Raw genomic sequence first — 21,773 nt, forward strand, 5'->3', positions numbered from 1 at the left:
CAGGGGAATCTAAAAGTTAATCCCGAAGGATAACCACAAAAATCGCAAGCGATTGAAAGGGAGAGGGGAAACACCAAATGAAAACGGGCCTAAAAGGAAGGCTCCCTACACTCAATATATTTTGAAAATACTAAAACTAAAACACCGCTGCCGAGCAGCTGACCAGAACATAAATGAAACAAAAGAACCAGCGAAGGCAGGCCACACAGACCTAACCCACTCTAAGAGACTCCAGCTCTGAGAAGAAGCTAAATGGTGAGCGAATCCCACAATTCACATGGTACTTCTGCAGATTCACACACCCCTACAAAGATAGAGCAAAAACAGGACAGCACACTCACTACCTCTGACAAAGAGACAATGAGTCAGCACCTGAGCACTGAAACCAGGGGTTGATATAGGCTTCAATCACCTAATCCTCATCAGGGACAATTAGGCTCCACAGCTGCCTCTCCTCAGAGATAATTAACCCAACCAGCCTGCTGAGTGGCAAGTGACACTCCCAAGGACCTAATGATTTAAATAAGGGCTATTCAAGTGTTCATACTGGGAAGTTGATTAACCTAAAAAAAAATGTATTACGTGATGAAAACGGAAGTGTAATACCACCGTTTGGCCACTACGGAAATTTGCCTCACAGCCCGGCACCCTTCCTGGGGGCTTTGGTGTGCCGCACTGGCTAGCTAATCGCCACCGCTCTGCACTGCGCTCATACAGAAGTTGCCGCCGATAACGCCATCCAGGAAACGTAGCACCCACCCCGCAGGTTAACACTGTTAGCTCTGTCAGCACTGTTGCTGTTGTTTGCACTATTAGCACCGTTAGCTGCCAGCCACCGACTCAGCCGTCGTCATGTGGAGAGCCGTGGGAAGGCGATTCCGTTTAGGGAACCTTTAAAGTTCTTACAGATTTTCATCAAAAAGTGCAAATAAGATGTTTTTGAAAGGTGTCATTTTTACCACTATTTTTTATTTCCCCATACACCCAAAATGCTGTCATGTGTCCTGCTGCAAGAGTACAACTATCACCACAGTTTACAGTAAACAAAGTCCTCTTGATGGCTCATGAAATGCTTCTGGTCGTAGAAAGTGAAGGGAAAATTGGGAGAAAATGCAAATGAGCTGCTGCCAATGTGCCACACTTCTTCTAAGTGAAGAAACAAAGGATGGAACTACAGTGCTTGAACTGCAAATTGTATTTTTAAAGTAAAATCTGTAACCAATTTTGTATTATGTAGTATAAGCCATGAATATACTATTGAAGAAGAAGAAGACAAAAATAGAGATCAAGACAGAAGAATACGACTCATAAATGGACAAACAAAGAGACAGAAAGCAAGCCGACACAATAAAAATCCAATGTGGAGAAGCTTGCTAGTGAACTGCAGCCACTTTGGCGGCGGCTGCAGGGCCATCCTTCAGCTGATTGCCTCTTGGGTAATGAGGCAGTTATGTTCCTGACGGTAATGGAAAGGCTGTCATGGCGGTGGCAACAGGACATGACTGCGGGCATGACTCACATTCAGCGACGCAGGGAGGCAGCAAACGCAGAACCACCTAGTGGTTCTGACACACAATCATCCCAACAAAAGATCAGTCGGCTTAGGGATGAGGCGCAGGTTTTATTGGGCGATGTCGACAGGGTTTCATCTGGGGCAGCATTAGCAGCAGTGATTGACAGAACAGAGCCGAAGCGAACTGGGTGCAGGAGATGAGATGAAGCGGAGGAATTTAAAAGTGTTTACAGTACATCTACTTCACACCTCTTCCAGGTAATGAATCAGTCAAGTGGCGGAGCTGGGTGTAACCCTGTGACATATGACTGTGACTTAACCGTTTTCCTATCTTATGTAAAGGAAGGATAACGTTTCTTCGACGTGTGGGGATCGTTTACAATTAGTAGAGCTTCAGGTCCATCCTGTTCTGTTTGCACGGTAAACACAATGACGGATAAACATTCAATGAATCCAACCAAAACGTCTACACAAATACCAGACTCTCAAACTGTGACGCTCCGCAAAAGCTGCAGCATGCTGACGATTTCCATTGTTGTTGTTGTTGTCGTTGTCGACTCATTGTGCAGTTCAGGGAGTTAAATAAGGCTCAAATATTCAGCTGTTTGTTCTCTGTCACTGGTGAGAGTGAACAAGTCACATCAGCTGAAACACACCGACATGTCCTAATTTTCTTTGATCAGCCATGTGCCTGAAAACACACTAAACACACACCCCAATTTTGATTTCAAAATAAAAGCTTTTGCATTTTTGGAAAGGCATTGAACAACTAAATGTGCAGAGCGCAGCATGTAGAGGTCTGATACAGACTGTTGTATAATAGTATTATAAGAAGTCAAAAAAGCATTCAGTATAGAGATGAACCAAAGGCGGTTAAATTGATATAAATAAAATATATATTGTACAAAATAAAAATCTTCTTTTTAAGCAAAAATGCTGAAATTTCACAGGTTTTGGCTTTCCAAAATATTTGAAAAAATGTGTTTTCTTCGTCTTTTATGATAGTAAACTGAATACTTTTGGGTTTTGGACTGTTGTTTGGAAAAAACAAGCAGTTTAAAGACTAGGGCTGTCAAAGTTAACGCAATACTAATGCATTAAAGCAAATTCGTTTGAACGCTTAATTTCTTTAACGCATTAATGCAACTTTCGATTTTTAGGTTGTAACAGCCTCAGTTTTAAAGCTAGAGTGAAGATACTGGTATCATATGAAAGTAGAAAACCTAAGGAATCCATACTAGCTTGTCAAGAAGGAGGCTAAATAACGCTCCAAACTTAAGCTACATTTTGGCGAGGAAACACTGGCATGGCCATTTTCAAAGGGGTCCCTTCACCTCTGACCTCAAGATATGTGAAAGAAAATGGGTTCTATGGGTACCCACGAGTCTCCCCTTTACAGACATGACAACTGTGTCCATGTTGATACGAGTATTAAATACTTGACAAATCTCCCTTTAAGGTACATTTTGAACAGATTAAAAAATGTGCGATGATTGGTGATTAACTATGGACAATCGTGTGATTAATCGCGATTCAATATTTTAATCGATGACAGCCCTATTACAGATCATTTTCCGACATTTCATAGATCAAATGATTATCTGATTAATTGAGAAAATAATAAGCATCTTAATCAGTAATGTAAAATAACCATTGGTGGCATCTACAAGCATGCTTTGTCTGTGTAGAAATCTGCAGCCGCAGCATTTAAATTCACCGACCGACTCACAATGCTCTATTTTGGTCCGCTTTCTCATTTAAGCTCGTACAGTATTTAAATCACATTGGCACTCGGATACCAAAATCCATGACTGTAATCCACAAGCTAGTCCAATTCTATGTTGAATTACACCATTTGGCATTTTGGATCAAAATGAAAAGCTTAACCGAGCCTAATTGGGACGTAAAGGAAGGGTTATTCTGTGTTTTTTTTTTTTTTTTTCTTTGGCAAATCACTCATCTTTCTCTGCGACACGTGCGTGGCTTTAGAACAGTCTAATCCAGACCCTCGTGTTTGAATGGGATTTGGGTGAAAACCGACGAACTAGGCCACGGAGCCTCGGGGTGAGTCAGGGACAGTATTACACCAAAAATAGAGTATGTTGGAATAATTAAGAAAATTCATTTCTTAAGTGTGTGGACCATCGTTTTTAATTACCGTCCTCCCTAAAGGGGCTAAACTGGAACCAGTCTAATGAGGTCGGACAAGAGAGGCAGATTGTAGAGATAACAGACGCAGCTGGATGATAAATCTCATACCTGCATGCATGTCAGTTCCAGCACATTTTTGCTTATCACATTCCTTGTTTTTTTCCATTACTGGTCCTTAAAACAGAGCCAACTTTCCACTGCAATTATGTCTGTGTGCAGTTACAGCTATCAGTTGTGACATGAAAATGTATTATGTTCAAAACACAGCAGACCTTTCAGCGACCAAACATTACTACAAACACTGTCGGAAGTAAAACTAATAGTCAAAATATGAAGATGTTTCCATTACGTTTTCAGCCCTGAGCTCTTTCTAAAACACAGAACCACACACACCTCGGTGAACCTGTTACTAAATGTTCTGTTGCTAGTAGCAACCACTAACGACACAGTTCTGTAGCAGTTACATTCATCCTTTTGTCAGATCTGTGACCAAGCAAATATTGACTAGCATCTACAGTACTATTGAGTACACTTGACCCTTAAGTGCAGTTCGTTTGATTAGTGTGAACGCTCCGTACCGTACTCGGGCATGGAGTACGTGGTCTGGAGTACGGTTCATGTGTACTCGTGTACGGTTCACACCCGGTGTGAAAGCCAACCGTACCGAAACACGGAAGTGGACTGCTAGTTAACGTCAGTAATGTTAGCAGTCAGCGAGTAGTTGTGAAAGGGCAGGCTTTTTTCAATGCCGCCTGTCACCTCTGAAATCTGAACATGCGCGCAGCATGCGCCGATCTCAGCCTCTGAACTGCACGGCCGTGGGTGATGAAGCAGGAAAGCAGACGAGAGGGTCCTTAAAACATAAAGAATAGTAGACGATGGAGTTGGGCGATGTTTGTTATTTTATTTCGCTAGTTTAATAGTCTGCCTCCGAAGAACGAGAGTCGCTCAGCTGCTCAGCGGGCAGAGAGAGAGAGACAACGTGTGGAGTCGGCATATTTTTATATCAAACTCGGTGAAATAAGAGTTTATTTCTACCAAACCAAAGTTAGTGATTGTTGGAAAGACTAACAACGACAGCTTTTGTGAGTTTTATTAGTTTCTGTCAAGTTTGAATTAAGTATTTCTATGATGCCACACCACTAGAACAGCTGATCTCAACATAAACAAATACACGTGGATGATGACGCAAGTGTACTCGGGTACGGAACAACTTTACTAATATGAAAGCTGAGCCAGGGGGCAATTATACTCGGGCATGGTACGAATCAATCGTACCTAATATGAAAACGCCCTTAGTGTTGGATTAAGTTAGGATTAGTTTAAAGATAACATCTGTACAATAAATGTAAACACAAACAGGTCAGTAGTCAGGTTTGCGCAAATGATGCAACTTGAAAATGTACCTTGTTTTCTGTCTGAGCACACATAGAAACTAGTGTTGCTAACACAAAAGTAATGTGATTCCAGTTTCCTCGTTACTCTGTGAAGTCATCTTTTCAATACCTTTTATTGCTTATCTGATTTGTAATCACTATCATTGAATTTTTCTGTCCAATACTGTTTTCACAGTTTTACGATTGCTTCCTGTAAAAGCTTTAAAGGGCCGCTCCTTCAACCTTTATTAGGAGTGTGTTTGGACTGCTGCATAGCCGTGGATCTACACACACAGTGAGGACAGAAGAAATAAATTAATGCTGTCTTAAAAGTCACTTTAACACCAGAAATAGCCACCAACTGACTATACTATTTTTAATTTTACTGTGCCTGACCTTTCATTGCTTCAGATGACCGCCAGAGTTATTAATATAGTTTGGAACAACCAGCGTATTTAACTTTGTTAATCTGTAATATAAATATGCTTTTGGCATGTAGGCCTATACATAGTCTGCTCAGTGATGTTACACCACTGTTGGCTCTAGTAAGGCACTTTGTGGCCAGTGATTTTAGCACAATGAAAGACTGTAACCTACAGTTAGCTTGCTGACGACTTACATTAGGATGAGGTAATGTGTGTCAGTGGATAAACTCCGAGGTTGTGTGTGTGCTGACCCAACACTCACGACACACAGGCAAACACGGCGTCTGTCAAAGCAGCTATTAATATTAGCATAGCAGCAAATCCTCAGTGTTACAAAACAACAAAAACAACTCATGATTAATAGCTTTCTGTGTATTGTGAGGGCTGCATAAGTGCCGGGGCAGCATGCGGATGGGGCAAGCGTTATTAAAGTGGGATCAATAGCTCGAGCGGGGAATGGTATCGACGGGGGCCGACGCTGCGGCGCTACACCGCCGTTCCCTCGGGGACAGTGTGTCCACAGCAGGGAGATTGAAATCAGTTTACAGCATGAGGGGACACATTAATCCTATTACCACCAATCTGGTCGTTATGGCTTTTATTGAGGCAGGAGCTTTTCCTAGTCAGCAGCACTTGGGCCTCGGTTCAACACACACACACACACGCACACACACATTTTCACACACTCTTAACATGCAAGTATATCCACACAGTCTCCCACGCAGATTCACACACTTTAGAGGCGATGTAATCCAAAGAGTTACACAACATTACGTAAGGTGGCAAAAAGATGCTACAGCTCTTACTGTACCTTAGGCCACAGCAGCATATGGACAGATGAGCTCTTTCTCTCTACTCAGCACCGTCTCTTCCTACTGCTCTGTTGCATTTGACCCTCTTTCTTTATCTGTCTGTTATTAATAGGTGCATCACAGCACCCATCTCTAATGAGGATCGAGCAATACTGGAGCAAAGCTATAGGAGCATGGCTGCTCAGCTGGCAAAGTGTGATGCATGTCATATTCTAGTATGGGAACATATGGGCAGTGGTGGAAAGTATTTTGAGGTACTTGTACTTTACTTGAGTATTTCCATTTCCTGTTATTTTTAGGACCGTCAAAGTTAACACGATAATAACACGTTAACGCATATTCGTTTTAACATCACTAATTTATTTTAACGTATTAACGCAACTTGGCATTTTTTAGTAGTAGCGGGTTCAGTTCAGCATCATATGAGACTAGAAAACCTGAAGAATCCTTTGTCATACTAGCTTGTCAGTAAGGAGGCTAAATAACGCTCCAAACTTGCGTTACATTTTGGCAAGGAAAAATTGCCATGGCCATTTTCAAAGGGGTACCTTGACCTCTGACCTCAAAATATGCCAATGAAAATGGGTTGTATGGGTACCCATGAGTCTCCCCTTTACAGACATGCCCACTTTATGCTAATCACATGCAGTTTTGAGGCAAGTCATAGTCAAGTCAGCACACTGACACACTGACAGCTGTTGTTGCCTGTTGGGCTTGAGTTTGCCATGTTATGATTTGAGCATATTTTTATGCTAAATGCAGTACCTGTGAGGGTTTCTGGACAATATTTGTCATTGTTTTGTGTTGTTAATTGATTTACAATAATAAATGTATACATATATTTGCATAAAGCAAGCATATTTGTCCACTCCCATGTTGATAATAGTATTAAATACTTGACAAATCTCCCTTTAAGGTATATTTTGAACAGATAAAAAATGTGCCATTAATTTGCGATTAATCATGGACAATCATGCGATTAATCACGATTAAATATTTTAATCGATTGATTTGACAGCTTTAGTTATTTTATACTTCTACTCCACTGCATTACAGAGAGAAATATTGTACTTTTTACACAACTGCATTTATTTCAAAGCTTTAGTCACATATAATTAACAAATAAATTAAGAAGTATTACCATATGTTAAATTACCCAGCAGTACATAGAGTAGTTCAAATTAGCCCCAACATTCAACATTATGATGATATTATCATTAATGCATCAATAACTGGACATTCTGCATAAAGAGTACTTTTACTTTTGGTACTTTAAGTATTTTTGATGTAGTAGAAGTACTTTTACTTCAGTACAATTTTGAATGCAGGACTTTTACTTGTAACAGAGTATATACACTGTGGCACTGCTACTTTTAGTACGTGAAATATATGAATACTTCTTCCACCACTGCCCATGGGTTGAATCCGTCATTTCTGCTTGATAAATTACTTAAATAAATGATTAATCAATCATTGAAATTGTAGTCGATGTTCTGTGGATTGACTAATTGACTTATCGCTTCAGCACTTCTATATGATCCTAAAAATGTCAACACTGCTTTAGACGACATTAATAAACTTCACCTTTAGCTTACAATATGCTGTAGACACAATGGTCTGGTTTGGCGTTGCTATTTTAAGCACTAAAACTACCGTGTCTTTCCAGAGCCGTTTGTGTTGGAATGGAAATTGTATTGGAAATTCTGACAGGAAAATTATGTCTGACCTGTCATTTCAATAACAATAGGCCAATCATTGTATGACGCTGTTCTTCTTCCTTGGCGAGTAAATTGCGAGCCTCTACATTCCATTGCGAGGCCTTTTTTTCTTTGCTTCTAATCTTATCACTTCATAGTCGTGTCGTCTTGGACACATGGTAACCAGACACGCCGCCCAGGAGACTGTCCTTTGTGGTACGTCACCCTAACGGACGCAGCGCTAACCTTTAGCTGACACTTGAGCCCCGGCACTTCTCTAAGGTTTCAGGCCAATGAGAGCTGCCCATCTCCACCTGCCTAGTGGCCAGACTGGGGGAGCAGGCACACCTGAGCCCACTGCTCTGGCCTGGGATCGCTCAACCTTGCCAAGATGCAGATCTGGTTTCCTACCAGCACAGAACCCGATACCGCCAGCGTCTACATCCATCCTGTCTGTCCTGCCGCTGCTCCTCTGCCTCTTGCCTTCACCTCAACAAATGGTCATCACAACAGTGTTTTGAAATGCTGGACGCCTGGATCATATTCAAATTCAGACCTGATTTATGTTTGATGAGTAGGGAGTGAGAGGGCTGTTGGTGTCCTTTCTCTAAATAATAAAACACTGCAGAGAAAATGGCTTACTAACTAAATGGCCAACAATTGATAAGAGCGGATCAAGTCTGTCAATTGAGACGGGCAATAAATCTGTCAAGGACTTGCAGGGGATAAGGGCTGCCCCCTCTTAGTCGACTAATCGGTCGTTATTGATTGATAAATGATAAGACGATTAATGGATTAGTCCATCTTCAACTTAATCTTAATCTTAAAGGTACAGTATGTTACATTTTTACATGTGTAAACATTTTTTAATCGTTTTTTTATTGCCAATGTGTGAACAGGTTGTAACCTAACCTTTTCCGCGACTTTCTGGATTTCCTCTATCAGCCTGTGGACTGCTTTTAATGTGAAGAATGCGGGACGTTTTTTCCGTCATGCGCGCTCTCACGAGTGCCTTTATTTTCAGCTACGCCTCAGGGCTAACAGTTTGCAATGATAGCTAACGTTCGGTTAGAAATGGAGTCCGCCAACGCCAACAAACGGCCAGCCCCCATCACAACAAAGACTCCAACATAAACTCCACAGAAGCACAGAAAAAACAAAGTTACAGTATATCTAGTGAGGCCCGTCTTGCAAAACAGGAATGTAACCGACGTCGGTGGAAAATAAGATCAACATCGGCCGGGCCTTCAATTCATGGAGTGACCTTCATTTGGTTTTGGGTATCAAAACGGCCCCCGAGGTTGCAGAATTCCTATTGGACAGGTAATCTAACAGGTAAGCATGTGAAACATATATAGTGATATTGTGGTTTCAGCTGGCTAATGTTGCTAACGTTAATCAACATGATGCCTGCCAATCACGTTCAGTCTCTTGTGTGTCACCCAATTGTTTTGACCGATGCTCGCTCACGTCTACATAGTGTGAGCGCAAGCACGAGCAACAGGACGCTGACTGTCGTTGACTTAACGGCCACAAGTGTCACTGTTAACAAGCAATTTATGATTCTTGCATCTAGCCCCTTTAAAAGTATTTTTTCAAGCTAAAATGCCAAATATAACATTGTTCTATCTTCTCAATTGTGAGGATTTTCCGCTTTTCTTTGTGTTATGTGATAGTAAACTGAAATCGAGACGAATAATCGAGAAAATAATTTGCAGATCAATAAAAACATGATATCCATTCATTTAATCTTTATCCTCTGCAAAGCCATTAATTCAGTCTACCCAGATATAGTGTGAAATGTTCCACGTTTTATAACTTAACACATAAAGTTCCATAATGCCACATTGTTTTGTATCTTCTTTGTTGCTTAGATGCTCAAAATAACCGTCACAAATTAAAGGGAGTGACAGCCCATTATGTAAAGGGGTGTGTGTATCAAAAAAGACAGTGGGAAACTTCACAGACGTCAGCAAAATCAACTACAAATAGCAGATTAGTCATCAAATCTCTCCTCCTTCCTCAAAACTCAGTGATGGTAAAGCCTGAGAACGGACATATGACACAAGGGACAGACAGGCAGACAGAAGGACAAATGGAAAGTGACCCAGGTGGACGGAAACTTCTTCAGGCGTCCTCGGCGAGGAGTTGTGTGTGTGTGTGTGTGTGTGTGTGTGCGTTTGCTGACAGAGGTGTTTGTCTGTATAGGACTGCGAGTCCGCTGACTCACTGTTGTGGTTGGAGTGTGTGACTGTGTCAGTGTTATACAGTTGTCTGTGTGTGGGAGAGCGGGCTTAAGTTGGAAAACAGCTGTCCTTGGTGGCTTGCAATGCGGCCATTCTGTGCATGTTTCTCTATAACAGTGTGCGAATGGGTCATAATGTCAAAATCCTGTTTCCTCCCAATGCTAATCCTAATTAAAACACATTTAATTCAGTGACAGACGGCAGCCAGAGAGGCACTTATCAAGAGAAAGAGCAGGTTGACAGGCTGATTAATTATTCATACGTGTATAAAAGAGCGAATAAATGGGCACCCATCAAACTGGCCAGTGAATAAATAAATAAATAAATAAGATGTAAACGCCACAGCATCAAATCAAGCATGCGACGTAACCGTAAAGGCTTGCGTCACGCTCTTTAATACACTCGCTGCCTGCCAACGTGCTATGACCTTCACCATGTGTCCTGTGCTATCATCTGCTGATGCTGCCACATTTTCCAGGTAATGATAGTGCCGCTGTGACGAACACACACATACTACAACGTCCGCCCACGGCTCCGACCTCACTAAACCTCACAGCAAACAATAAGTCCTTTTGTTTTCTCCAGAATGGACACAAAGCACTCTGGTATGAAAGCCTACTGTACCAGCAGCTCTGCCATTATTGCAACAACAACCTGCTCTGTCCACCGCCTCTGTGTTTGGCTCATTAATGATGTAACCAGCTGGGATGGAGCCAAGGCAAAGCCATTTCAACCGTGTCAAAACAATGGCTCCAAAACACCACAACCAGTCGCACAGCATCTCATCTAATTAAACCATTCACTTATTTTCTTCACGTCGCCCATTCAAGCATCGCTGCCACCGCCTAATTGTTCTGTGGAGTGTCTATAAATAGCAGCAAATCCACATATTAGTAACCTCAACAAAACAGGAGCCTTGAGATTACTGTTTCTCATATTCAGAAATCGGAGATATTAATAAAAACAGACCGGCTCAGATCTTGTTGAATGATAATAAAAACAAGAGCAGGCTGACAGGGAGGTGAGCTCAATCAGAGGCCGCTCCCCCCACGTGCCCTGCTTTAATCTGCCCTCTCCCCCGGCGCTCTCCATCACTCTCCGTGTGCCAGAAACCGGGATTAGCGGTGTTATTTGTGCCATTCGAAAGTCAGCCCTCTTGTCTGCTCTTTTAATTGTGCGCGGACCTTCTTTTCTTTGGGTGAGTCTGCTGATAAGAGCTGCTTGACAGGAAGCTTTAGTGAAGAAGACTGCGCTCTGATCAGACTGTCCTGCCCGCGGCTGTGTCAAGCCTGTCTGGGGGGGGAGGATCTCAGAGCGCTAAAACCAGGTTTCATTAAAGTAAATCACAAATAAATAAGCGAAATGTGTGATCCAGAGAGGCATAAACGAAGAGGCATTCACAATATGTCACGATCAGGAGTATCATCTGTTGTATACAGCAGAAACCCTCCACATAAACACCTACCGAGGTTTCACAGACTGCTATTTTCCCTGTGAAATCTTCCAAGATTATGACCGCTATGCTATAATTACAGGACAACTGCAGGAGTGGCACATTGGTGTCTTTCACCTTGGCCTGGTCTGCAGTGGTTTGGAAGTGTAATGAGAGTTGGGAGCAAACACAGCAGCTGCCTGGCCTCACTAGGGGGGAAACGCAGACCACAGGGGTGGCTCAGAGAATGAAATGCATTGTTTGTTATGTTAAAGGATTTCTCAGTAACATCAGATTACAATCACATGCCGTTCTTGTGTGCAATTCGTGGCATGTCGGACACGAGAACATTTCACATATACACACACATATCCCCCTGGGCAGCTAGTGTGCGGTTAGTAAAGCACACAAAAGTGATACAATATGGCTGACCAAGGTGCCGTGGGGGATGAGGGTGGGGTCACTGGGTTCTTTTAAACCTGCAACTGCTGCTTTTGGATACACAGAAAACAGCTGAATTGAGCCTTCACCATCAAACCAGAGAAACATCAGCACTGAGGAGCACCTACACGGCCGGCTGCCTGCACTGCACTGCTGTAGCTTATTCTTTCCCCCCCTTTCCTGCGTCTCTTTCCGTCTCTTTGGTTGATGAGTCAAATCAGACAAGCAGGCGAGCAGGTGAGGGGAATATATTCTGACGTGGAATTTCCAAAGGGTTTAGAGGGTGAGCCAAGCATTGGCAGACCATCTGTGTGGCCTTTTAAGACCCAAAACTGGCACGTTGCGGGTGCCAAAGGTTGGGGTGCCCCGGGCTCACTTTTGGACACATTTAAGTGCAACTGCTTTTTTTTTCCTGCTCTGTGATTGACAGGGCTCATATATTGAATACCTGCACCTGCCCTTAGGACAAGTCAATAAAATATGACTGTATGGGGGAGTGCTTGGGTTTTTATAGTGACCTAAATGTACTTTGAGTCCATTTTTATAGAGACAGGTAAAACTGTAAACCTAATGTGCACTTTATAAACGATTCTTTTCTCACACACTATGAACATTGTTTTTGTATGATCATTTGTATAGCTGGATGTATGTTTGATTCTGAAAGCCTTATTTCCTCTCTATAGGAAGGAGTTCTTGGGATATTCTCCTTCCTATAGAGAGGAAATAATGCTTTCAGAATCAAACATTATACCTACTGCATTTCCTTATGGCACCAATCACAACCATTCAGGCTATATCATTGGATTATTTAAAGCCTACTACAGTATTTTAGCATTAATGTGACGTTTATAGGCTATAATAATGATCTGGATCGTTATGTTCCCAAATCCAAACCTTGTGCACCTGCAATGCTGCTGGGATGAGCAGAGATAAAGAGGGTCTGTCCGCCACTGCGTCTAAAAAACTGCCTTTCTTTCTCTGCATGTGCCTTGCATGCATGGACAATTCAATTCAATCACACCCTCCCATTCACCATTCAACTTGCGCATCAACCTCACGCTCCAAAAACGTACACAACGGCACAACAATTGGTGCATTAAGATTAAGGGGTCGTTTTTTTTTTCTTTGTGTGTGTGTGTGTGTGTGTATGTGTGTCCCATTCTTGCACACCCATTTCTGCAATTCATCACGCGTCAATCAAAGTGTGCCGTGACGTGCGTCTCGGCGAGCTGCGGCTCCCATTGATAAAAATCCTCGTCTGAGAGAGAGAGAGAGAGAGAGAGAGAGGGGCTGCATTCAACGTCACCAAAGACATGCATGCTACTTCTTCTCCTTCTCCTACAGGGCATGAGATGAGCATGCACGCTGCTGCTGCTGCACAACCACACCACAAAGGGCACAACCAACCGTGCGTAATTTCTCTCTCTTTTTGTGCAAAACCAACCGTACCTGCATTTTGTCTGATGTAAACACCTCGAGGTCTACTTCGCAGGCGATGATGGTCACCATCTCCAGTTTCATATTTATCGATGGCATTCCCTTTTCGTGGTTTGGAGGGGGTAAAAAAAAAAAAGTCAAAGTCTTTTTCTCCTCCTCTGTGCTGTAGCAGTAGGGTCGAAGCGGTGTGTTGGGTTTCTTTCCTCCAGGAACTTGAGGGTTAAAGTCCAGCGGACTGTTCTTGGTTTGGGTTTGATCAGCTGGAGAGAGAGAGAGTTGCTGCTGCTGGACTCCTCACTGCACTGAAGCGCTGCTGAGAGTGATGCTGCAGCAGCAGACGCACAAACTCTCTCTCTCTCTCCCTCCTCTCTCTCTCTCTCTCTCATCTCCTTCTCTCTCTCTCTCTCGCTCTCTCTCCCTCTCCTCTCCCTCTCTCTCCCCCCCCCCCCCCCCCTCTCTCTCTCTCTCTCTCTCTCTCCTGCCCTCCCTCCCTCTGGCTCCACATTGACGTCATCACCATCCTCACGTTCGTCGTGTTTTACGCCACTACAGCCAAGCTCCGACGAACCGTACACAGGGGGCACTGCTGCAGAATTCACGGTCCGGTTTATTCCGCTTTTTCTTGTATTTGTTCGTGTTTTTTTTTTTGTTATGTTCAATGAGCTGCTCTACTGCTGCTGGAGGAGAAAAAATGTGTCACAACCGTTTTGGAAAAATTCAGTTCATCATGAGCCCAAACTGTACATCAAGTTCTCTCAGCATCAGTGTCACCCTGACTCCTCCAAACTGAGAGACTGTCATTCTCCATTCATGCCTTTTCAATGATGCTCTTTATATACATGCAGAACACGTCACCACAGGGGGTGGACTTAATACCAGGAGCACATATATATAATATTCAAGTCTTATGTAAAAACTCAGCAATAACTGTGCCATTTTTTTTAAGGCTGTCAGTGACGTGTGGAGGCAATAGGGCTTATAGTTTGTAGAGAAATGTGGACAAAATAATATGAACACCACCTTATAATAATGCAAACTAAAACCATCACAGTCACATCAAAAACTGAACATTACAAGGTCATATCTATGATTCTTATTATCAGATTATATAACTACATCAGAAAACCGGGAAATAATCCACATCACAAATACTCCACGGTGACATAAATACATTTTATGTCATACTAACAGTCCAAAACAGCATTCCATTACAAATAAATAAAACAGAGAAGGAGGCAAGTCTTCAAGTTTGAGAAGCTGAACATGTTTGGTATTTGTACTTAATAAATAACATATGTACAGTGTGTAGGGCAGGGGTGCACACACTTTTTCAGCATGCGAGCTACTTATAAAATGACCAAGTCAAAATGATCTACCTACTATAAAAATGCAAAACATATATTTATTTATAAATATATTGAGTATTCTTTATATGTACAATATATGTTGGTGTACCTTGCATAACTGCATGAACCCATATTGTACAATATAACTGTACATTTTTTGTCATTACCTTACTCTGATGACTTGCACTGAATGGAATCAACCAGGGATGCATAGTCCGGACAGTAGCTGCTGATAGCCAGCCTCAAGCACACTTCCAAATGATCATCAGTCAAGGTGGAACGGTATTTGGACTTAATAATCTTCATGTGGGAAAAGGCTGACTCGCATAAATAAGTGGAGCCGAATAATGCAGTCAAGGAGGTAGCACATTTCCTCATGTTGAGGTACTTTTCCTCTGTGAGTAAGTTCCAGAACTGTCCATGAGCCCTGGACTGAATGTCAGCTTGTAGTGTCAAAATCTCATCCTCCATTCCAGATGAGTTCAGGTGAAACAGTGTTGCAATTTGTTGGCTGACGTCTATTTAAAAAAAAAAAAAATTTTTTTTTTTTTTTTAATTTTTTTTTTTTAAATGCCATGCGATCTACCCACACTACCTTCGCGATCGACCGGTAGATCGCGATCGACGTATTGGGCACCCCTGGTGTAGGGTATGCGGAATCTAGTGGTGTGGTTGCAGATTGCAACCAACCGAGTACCCCTCCACTCACTCCTCCCTTTCCAAGACCTGCGGTAACGTGAGCCGCCGAGTGCAAAAGCGTGGTAACGCCGTTCGCCTCGCTCAGAGGCCATCCTTACCATAATAACAGTACTTTAGGAGCAATGGAAGTCAGACGGCGGCACTTAGCACTCTGCGGCTCACGTTACCGCAATTTCACAAGCGTGACGGAGAACTACGTTGTTCTTCAGGTAACGTAAAAACGTGAGGCTCTCTCTAGAGCCAGTGTTTGGTTTGTCCATTCTGGGCTACTGTAGAAACATGGCGGAGCGACATGGCGGACTCCGTGAAGAGGACCCGCTCCGTATGTAGATACGAAGGGCTGATTCTGAGCTAATGAAAACACAACAATTCTTAGTTTCAGTTGATTATACACTAATGAAAACATAGTTATTAATATTATATTCCATTTTTGCTAATAGATCTCTCGCAATGTAACACACTTCTCCTTTAAATGATTTATTTATAAACAAAATAGTGGCCGATGTTTTCTTTTTTTTTTTTCTTTTTCTGTCGATCGACTAATCGTATCAATTCTGTTTATTTTTCAAGCTTTTCTGCAAGCTTTTTTTTTTTTTCTCTCGGCAGCAAAAAAAGTAGTTAAATGAAACACTAATAGGGGAAATTCCTTTTTCGATTCAACTGCTCACAACTTAAGCTCACAACTACTGCCTTGTGACGGGTTATCGCAAATAGACGTTGCTCTGTATTTGGGGTCATGACCAAAAAAGATTGGGAACCACTGCATTACACTGTCCAGGTGTTCTTGTTATTGTGTCCATCACATGTGTACCTACCAACAACATTACAAGCAGTACACACAAGATTCACAACTATACTTCACTGATAATGTCCTTGCGTTCAAAGTACACACATATAAGAGCTAAATATAAAAGCTGTTTTACTACATTTACTATAAGATGTTGTTTTGTATAAACCATGCGCTCAAATTACTGGCTCACTGACAGACATCCACAACACTGTGCATCCAAAATACAACGCTTAGTGAAGGCATCTACTGCACTTTTTTTCCCTCTGTCAAGGCATTATTACATCACCATGCCTGTCAGCTGCATGCTCCAGAGTTAGTGCTGCCTTCAGTTGACATGGTATGTGGCTTCATGGGCCTAAGAATAACAGACTAACAACATGGGTACACGGCGGTCACGTTGATGGGTTCAATGCCGAAGCTGTTGTCTCTGAAAATGTATTTGGGGCATTAAGAGTCTTCAGGGCAAATTTCTTGTATAGATCCTGGAAAGACTCTGATATGAAAAGTTTAAAGGATCTTCTCAGCGAGCTGAACTGTACTTTTAGTGCTGACTTGTTGATTGGAGATTAACTGTACCGCGGCTCTTTATCACTCACAATAAAGCAGCTGATGTAGCCGACTGTACCACTGCTGCCACAGCTCCTTTTTTCTCTTAATTATGATGATTCAGTGCGAGTTTCCACTTCAGCTGAAGACCAATCATTAAAAAAATTCCCACAGACATTATGCCATTGCATAATAAAGCACGTCTTTTTTTTTTTCCATCACCCTGACCGTCTCTCTCCATCCCTCCGTTTCATAATAATAATTGCCCGGCCGGCCGAGACAGCTAAGTCCCCTATAAGCCATTAATATTGAGGCTCTAGGCGGTGAGGGCTATTTATGTCTGTGTGTGTCAGGCATTGTCCACGCTGTGCAGACGGAGAACATGACTGAGATATGTGAGCATGACTGTGACATTCCTCCACCAGACAGCATCAGTCAGTCAGCCAGTCTGGAACAATCCGCCGCTAAAACGCCACATATCAGACGCTCTATAACGTGTTTGGCCTGAGCCTGAACTGCATCGTCAGCTGCTTCATCTGCTCGGAGTGAATCTGTTTTATTCTTTGAAGTCACGGCAGTAAGAGCAGGCAGTAGAGAAGACGTTACCTGACAGGTTTAGATATTATTTAAAAATCACCCCCACAGCTCATTAATCACGAGCTCAGGAGTGATAAAGCAGCGTGCGCCTGCCTGTGTCGCTTTTTCTTTTAAATCCACTCTGTTTTCTGGATTCTAACGTAGCCTTCGCTCGCCAAACGCTGTGATCTTTTATTTATGGCGTGTTGGAAAATTCTCTTTTCACTTGCCCCTATTTACAAAGTCTTGGGTCAACAGAAGATGTTAGAGATTGACTGTCTTTGCTGACGGAAACTTCAGCAGAGCAGGTGCTCATCCTACCTGTACTTAACCTCACATTTAGTCTGGACTAGTTTAATCTAGTCTAACACTAGTCTATTAAGTGTTACTGCTGCACTGTATAGCAGTGAGTACTTGTATCCAGGGTAACTGCAGTTGCCATGGGAAATATAAAAAGATTGTGGAGATGCTCAGCTAACTTTAACAAAAGAAAAGGATTTAATTAAAAATATATCTCTCTATATATTTTGTTTACAAATTAGTGTGATGGTGGTCTTTAGTAAATTTACTGTCACTATAACAAACTAGCTACAAGAGGCTGCCTGCACAGTTCACACCTCTGCCTGAGTCAGTTGTAACACCTGAACACCACCTGATGTAATAGAAAGTGCATGAAAACTAGCAGAGAAGTCGTAAGGGTTAGCTACAAGTAATGGATGCTTAAAGCTGCAGTTGGTAACTTTGAGCAAATATGATTGATGATGATGATGATGATGATTATTTTTATAAAACTGTCATTATATCCTAGTAGTGCACGAGACAGATAATCTGTGAAAAAAATCATGTTCGTCCTCCTGAGTCACAGATTGGATCACGATACTGGAATTTCTAACTTTGATATAATACCTTGAAAAATATCGGTATTCGATGCCATTTTCGATACCACTTGGAAAAATTGACGCAACATTGAGGGCATAAAATTTTAGATTTTTATTAAAAGATAAATAGTAATATTTGTGTGTCAACTCGCTGTCGGAGAGAAGAGAGAAGCAGAAAGCACAGCTGGTAAATTGCAAATTTCCCCACTGTCCGACTAATAAAGGAATATCTTATCTTATCTTATCTTATCTGGTACCCTGTATCAGTACTGTGGAAAATGAGTATTGAAATCGTGTCAAATATTCAGTATCGATATGCATTGATACTTCAATATTTTTTTACAACATTAGTCAGGATATAGTGATTGTTTTATAAAAATAACTTTTATCATATTTGCTTTTACCAACTTCAACTTTAATGTTAATGGATATACAGTAGATGATCAAAATAGCGAGAAACAGGGATGGCTAAATGGTTGAAATAACTAAAACGTGAAAAATAGTTGAAGTAGCTAAAAGTATCCATGTGCTTGTAGTACGAATGCAAACTTGAATCAACTGACCTAAACGTTGACAATTCATGTCTGAGAAAGAAAATAAAAAAGGTTGTGAACCGCTGCTGTATACAGTAGTACTCGCCACTGACATCCAATACAGTGTGTTGGATGTATAGGCTACTTAAATGTCCTCAGTTATCAAAGCACTCCTCCGATCCCTTTTGTCACAGCTGATAAGGAGGACGGATCGCTGTGGATGATGAAGCACTTTTCTTCCTCTCTGGCCTAATTCTGCAGCTCTCCTCCTCCTCCTCCTCCTCCTCCTCATTCTCAATTCTCGTCTCCTCATTCACAATTCCCTCTGTTAGATCTCACAGTCAGCACGCCCTGAACAAGACTCCATGTCAGAAAATACAACACACTCTTTATCCGTTTCAAATGAGAATGTGTAACTGAGAGGAGCGACTGCTCATTTCTTACCAAATGTGGATAATTATAACCTTTCAAATGCTGCCACCTTGTAAGACGTGTTAATCACAGTCGCAGTAGGTGTTTTTACTTTAATATCAACATTTATTTTAGGATGTCACTTTTGCAGATGGTTGATATTTCATTTCTGGACTAAATTTACAAGCTTACTACGGTACAATGTATATTTATTCTTGGTGTGAGTTAGATTGAGAAGACTGATACCAGCCTCTCGTCTGTATATCTGAGCCAGCAGCTGGTTAGCTCAGCATTGCACAAAGACTGGAAACAGTGGGGAACAGCTAGCTGATCAAAGGCAACCACCACCTCTAAAGCTTACTTTACATCTTCTTATGCAACTCTCGGCAAGAAAGCGAATGAGTATATTTCCTAAAATATCAAACTATTCCTTCTATTGATGCACATATTTGCTAACCCTCCCGATTTTTCCCCAGACCCCCCCCCCCGCTATGGTTTTGAAATCCGCCCTATTTTTAAGGTCTCAAGTTTGGCAAGAATGGTGATGCACTGAATGCAACTGTGAAGCTGCCTATTCTTATGGTTTTAAAGTTTGTTGCATCATGCACATAAAAAATACACAGGAGATCATAATGGAAGAAAATCTTTATTGTGATTTTTTCATTTAACCTCTGTTTCTTCATGTGCATGTAAAAACTAATGCATGTAATGTACATGCAGCATATATTCACAGATAAGACACAGCTAATAGTAGATATCTAGGTATTGCAGAGTCTCTAACGTGCATGATGCACTTTATAAGAGATGAGAAGAGGAACAGGAGGCAGCAGAGATGCTCAAAGGGTGAGACGCTGTGTCCCAGACTCACTGACGAGCTGAATTTGTATTCTGAAGTGGAGCTCTGCAGAGGAGCAGGAGGAGGAGGAGGAGGGAGGAAATCAGGGCAGTGGATCATCGCGGTGGGGTGAATACGCATGCTCATAACACACACATGTATGTTAATGCACGAACCAAACAATGCAACACATAAACACGAGGACAAATAAAAAAAAATGCATGCAAATATAATACTGTATTTGTGCTACATCATCTGTGAATTCAAACCGAACGCACGCACACACATTTATTCACTGCAAGAATTCACCCGAAATAGAAACGCATAAAAATATGACAACAGTTCTCGAGTGATATGAGCAGAAGAATGGAAGGAATGAGTGTGAAAACAAACTCTGGAGCTCGGCCACTGCAGGCATGCACTATCCTCACGATCTTCACACACACACACACACACACACACGCATGCACGCTCCATCCCTTTGCTGCCAACCCCTTGTTACACCAGGCTACCTCTCTTTGCCCCGCCAAACCAACCCCTGGTGCCAGCGCCAATGCAGCTGCTGTAATCTAGGCCAAGCTATTTATAAAGCAAGCAGCCAAGTACAGGCGCAGGGAGCCAGGGGGAGACAGAGGGATGGGAGGATAAAAGAGTGTCTACAGGGCAGAGAGACAGATCTACAGAGTGTAGGTGAGAAAGAGCGGGGGAGAACAGAGGAGCAGGATGGCACAGAGGGAATAAAAGTATAGCGAGAGGGTGAGTCAAAATAGAAAGAGACTCAGAAAGAGAGAGAGAGAGAGAGGCTCTGTCAGGTGCAAAGGACGGCATGAATACCTGAGGAGCAGACAACCAGCCATCAAATGTAGATGACGAACGCAAGTAGCCGCGATCAACAATCCTTCAAAGCCTGAAAATGTGTTTTATCTGGTTGTTTGAGTTGTGCAGACGAGCTGACAGGATGAAATGTGAGGGAGGGAATGTGGCTGCTGCAGTGTTTAGTGATTTGGATGAAAAACAAAATGTTGACAGAGAAGTTTTACACGACGCCTGGCAATCAAGCTTTAATTAATAGTGATAGACAACTCCCAGAGGCCGACTATGACTGTAACGCTTTTCTCCTAATTAACAACAATGAGCCTGTTATCATGGGAAATGTGCACATGCAACTGTAGATGTAGAATGGCCAATAGTCCTATATATATATATACTTTGACTGTGACTACATGATCTCAAGTTTTTAATTATTTAAGTTGAGACATTTTGTCTGTTGCCTGTGATCTTTTCAGTAGTTTAAAGGGCTCAGGTGGAAAAAGGTGACGTTATGTACTTCTGAGCACCAATCAGGATTCAGCAACTTTCAGCAAACAACCAACAGCTGTTGGTTGTTTGCTTATGTTACCAAATCTGATCAAACTACACCCTCACAGTCCTGATAAAGATTAGCTGCAGCTCTTACTAAAAAATGTCTGTCTTCCTCCCAACTTGAATATAAATTAGTGAATATTTAGGATTATAGAGAAATACTTGAGGTTTGAAAGTTTTCCGGGGCTTTAACTATGGGTTTACTTACTGAAATCCTGCAGACTCCGGTAATTAGTTGTCAAGGTGCCATGTGAATTAAAACATGTT

The 21,773-nt window shown here is 42.0% G+C and overlaps 1 protein-coding gene across 2 annotated transcripts in view; it reads right to left on the bottom strand.

The window, feature by feature from the left end:
* rcan3 (regulator of calcineurin 3) overlaps positions 1-21,773 on the bottom strand; it is a 54,183-nt gene that overhangs the window by 17,573 nt on the left and 14,837 nt on the right. Inside the window, exon 1 of one of the 2 annotated variants that reach the window (XM_074661095.1) lies at positions 13,543-13,884. The exons of the other annotated variant lie outside the window; for it this stretch is intronic. Coding sequence (XP_074517196.1) covers positions 13,543-13,629 — 87 coding nt within the window. The 5' untranslated portion in view covers positions 13,630-13,884. Of the gene's footprint in view, positions 1-13,542; positions 13,885-21,773 lie in introns of those variants that run through there. 2 annotated transcript variants of the gene reach the window in all.

This window comes from Sebastes fasciatus, chromosome 15 (assembly GCF_043250625.1).
Source record: "Sebastes fasciatus isolate fSebFas1 chromosome 15, fSebFas1.pri, whole genome shotgun sequence".
Lineage (NCBI taxonomy): Eukaryota > Metazoa > Chordata > Actinopteri > Perciformes > Sebastidae > Sebastes > Sebastes fasciatus.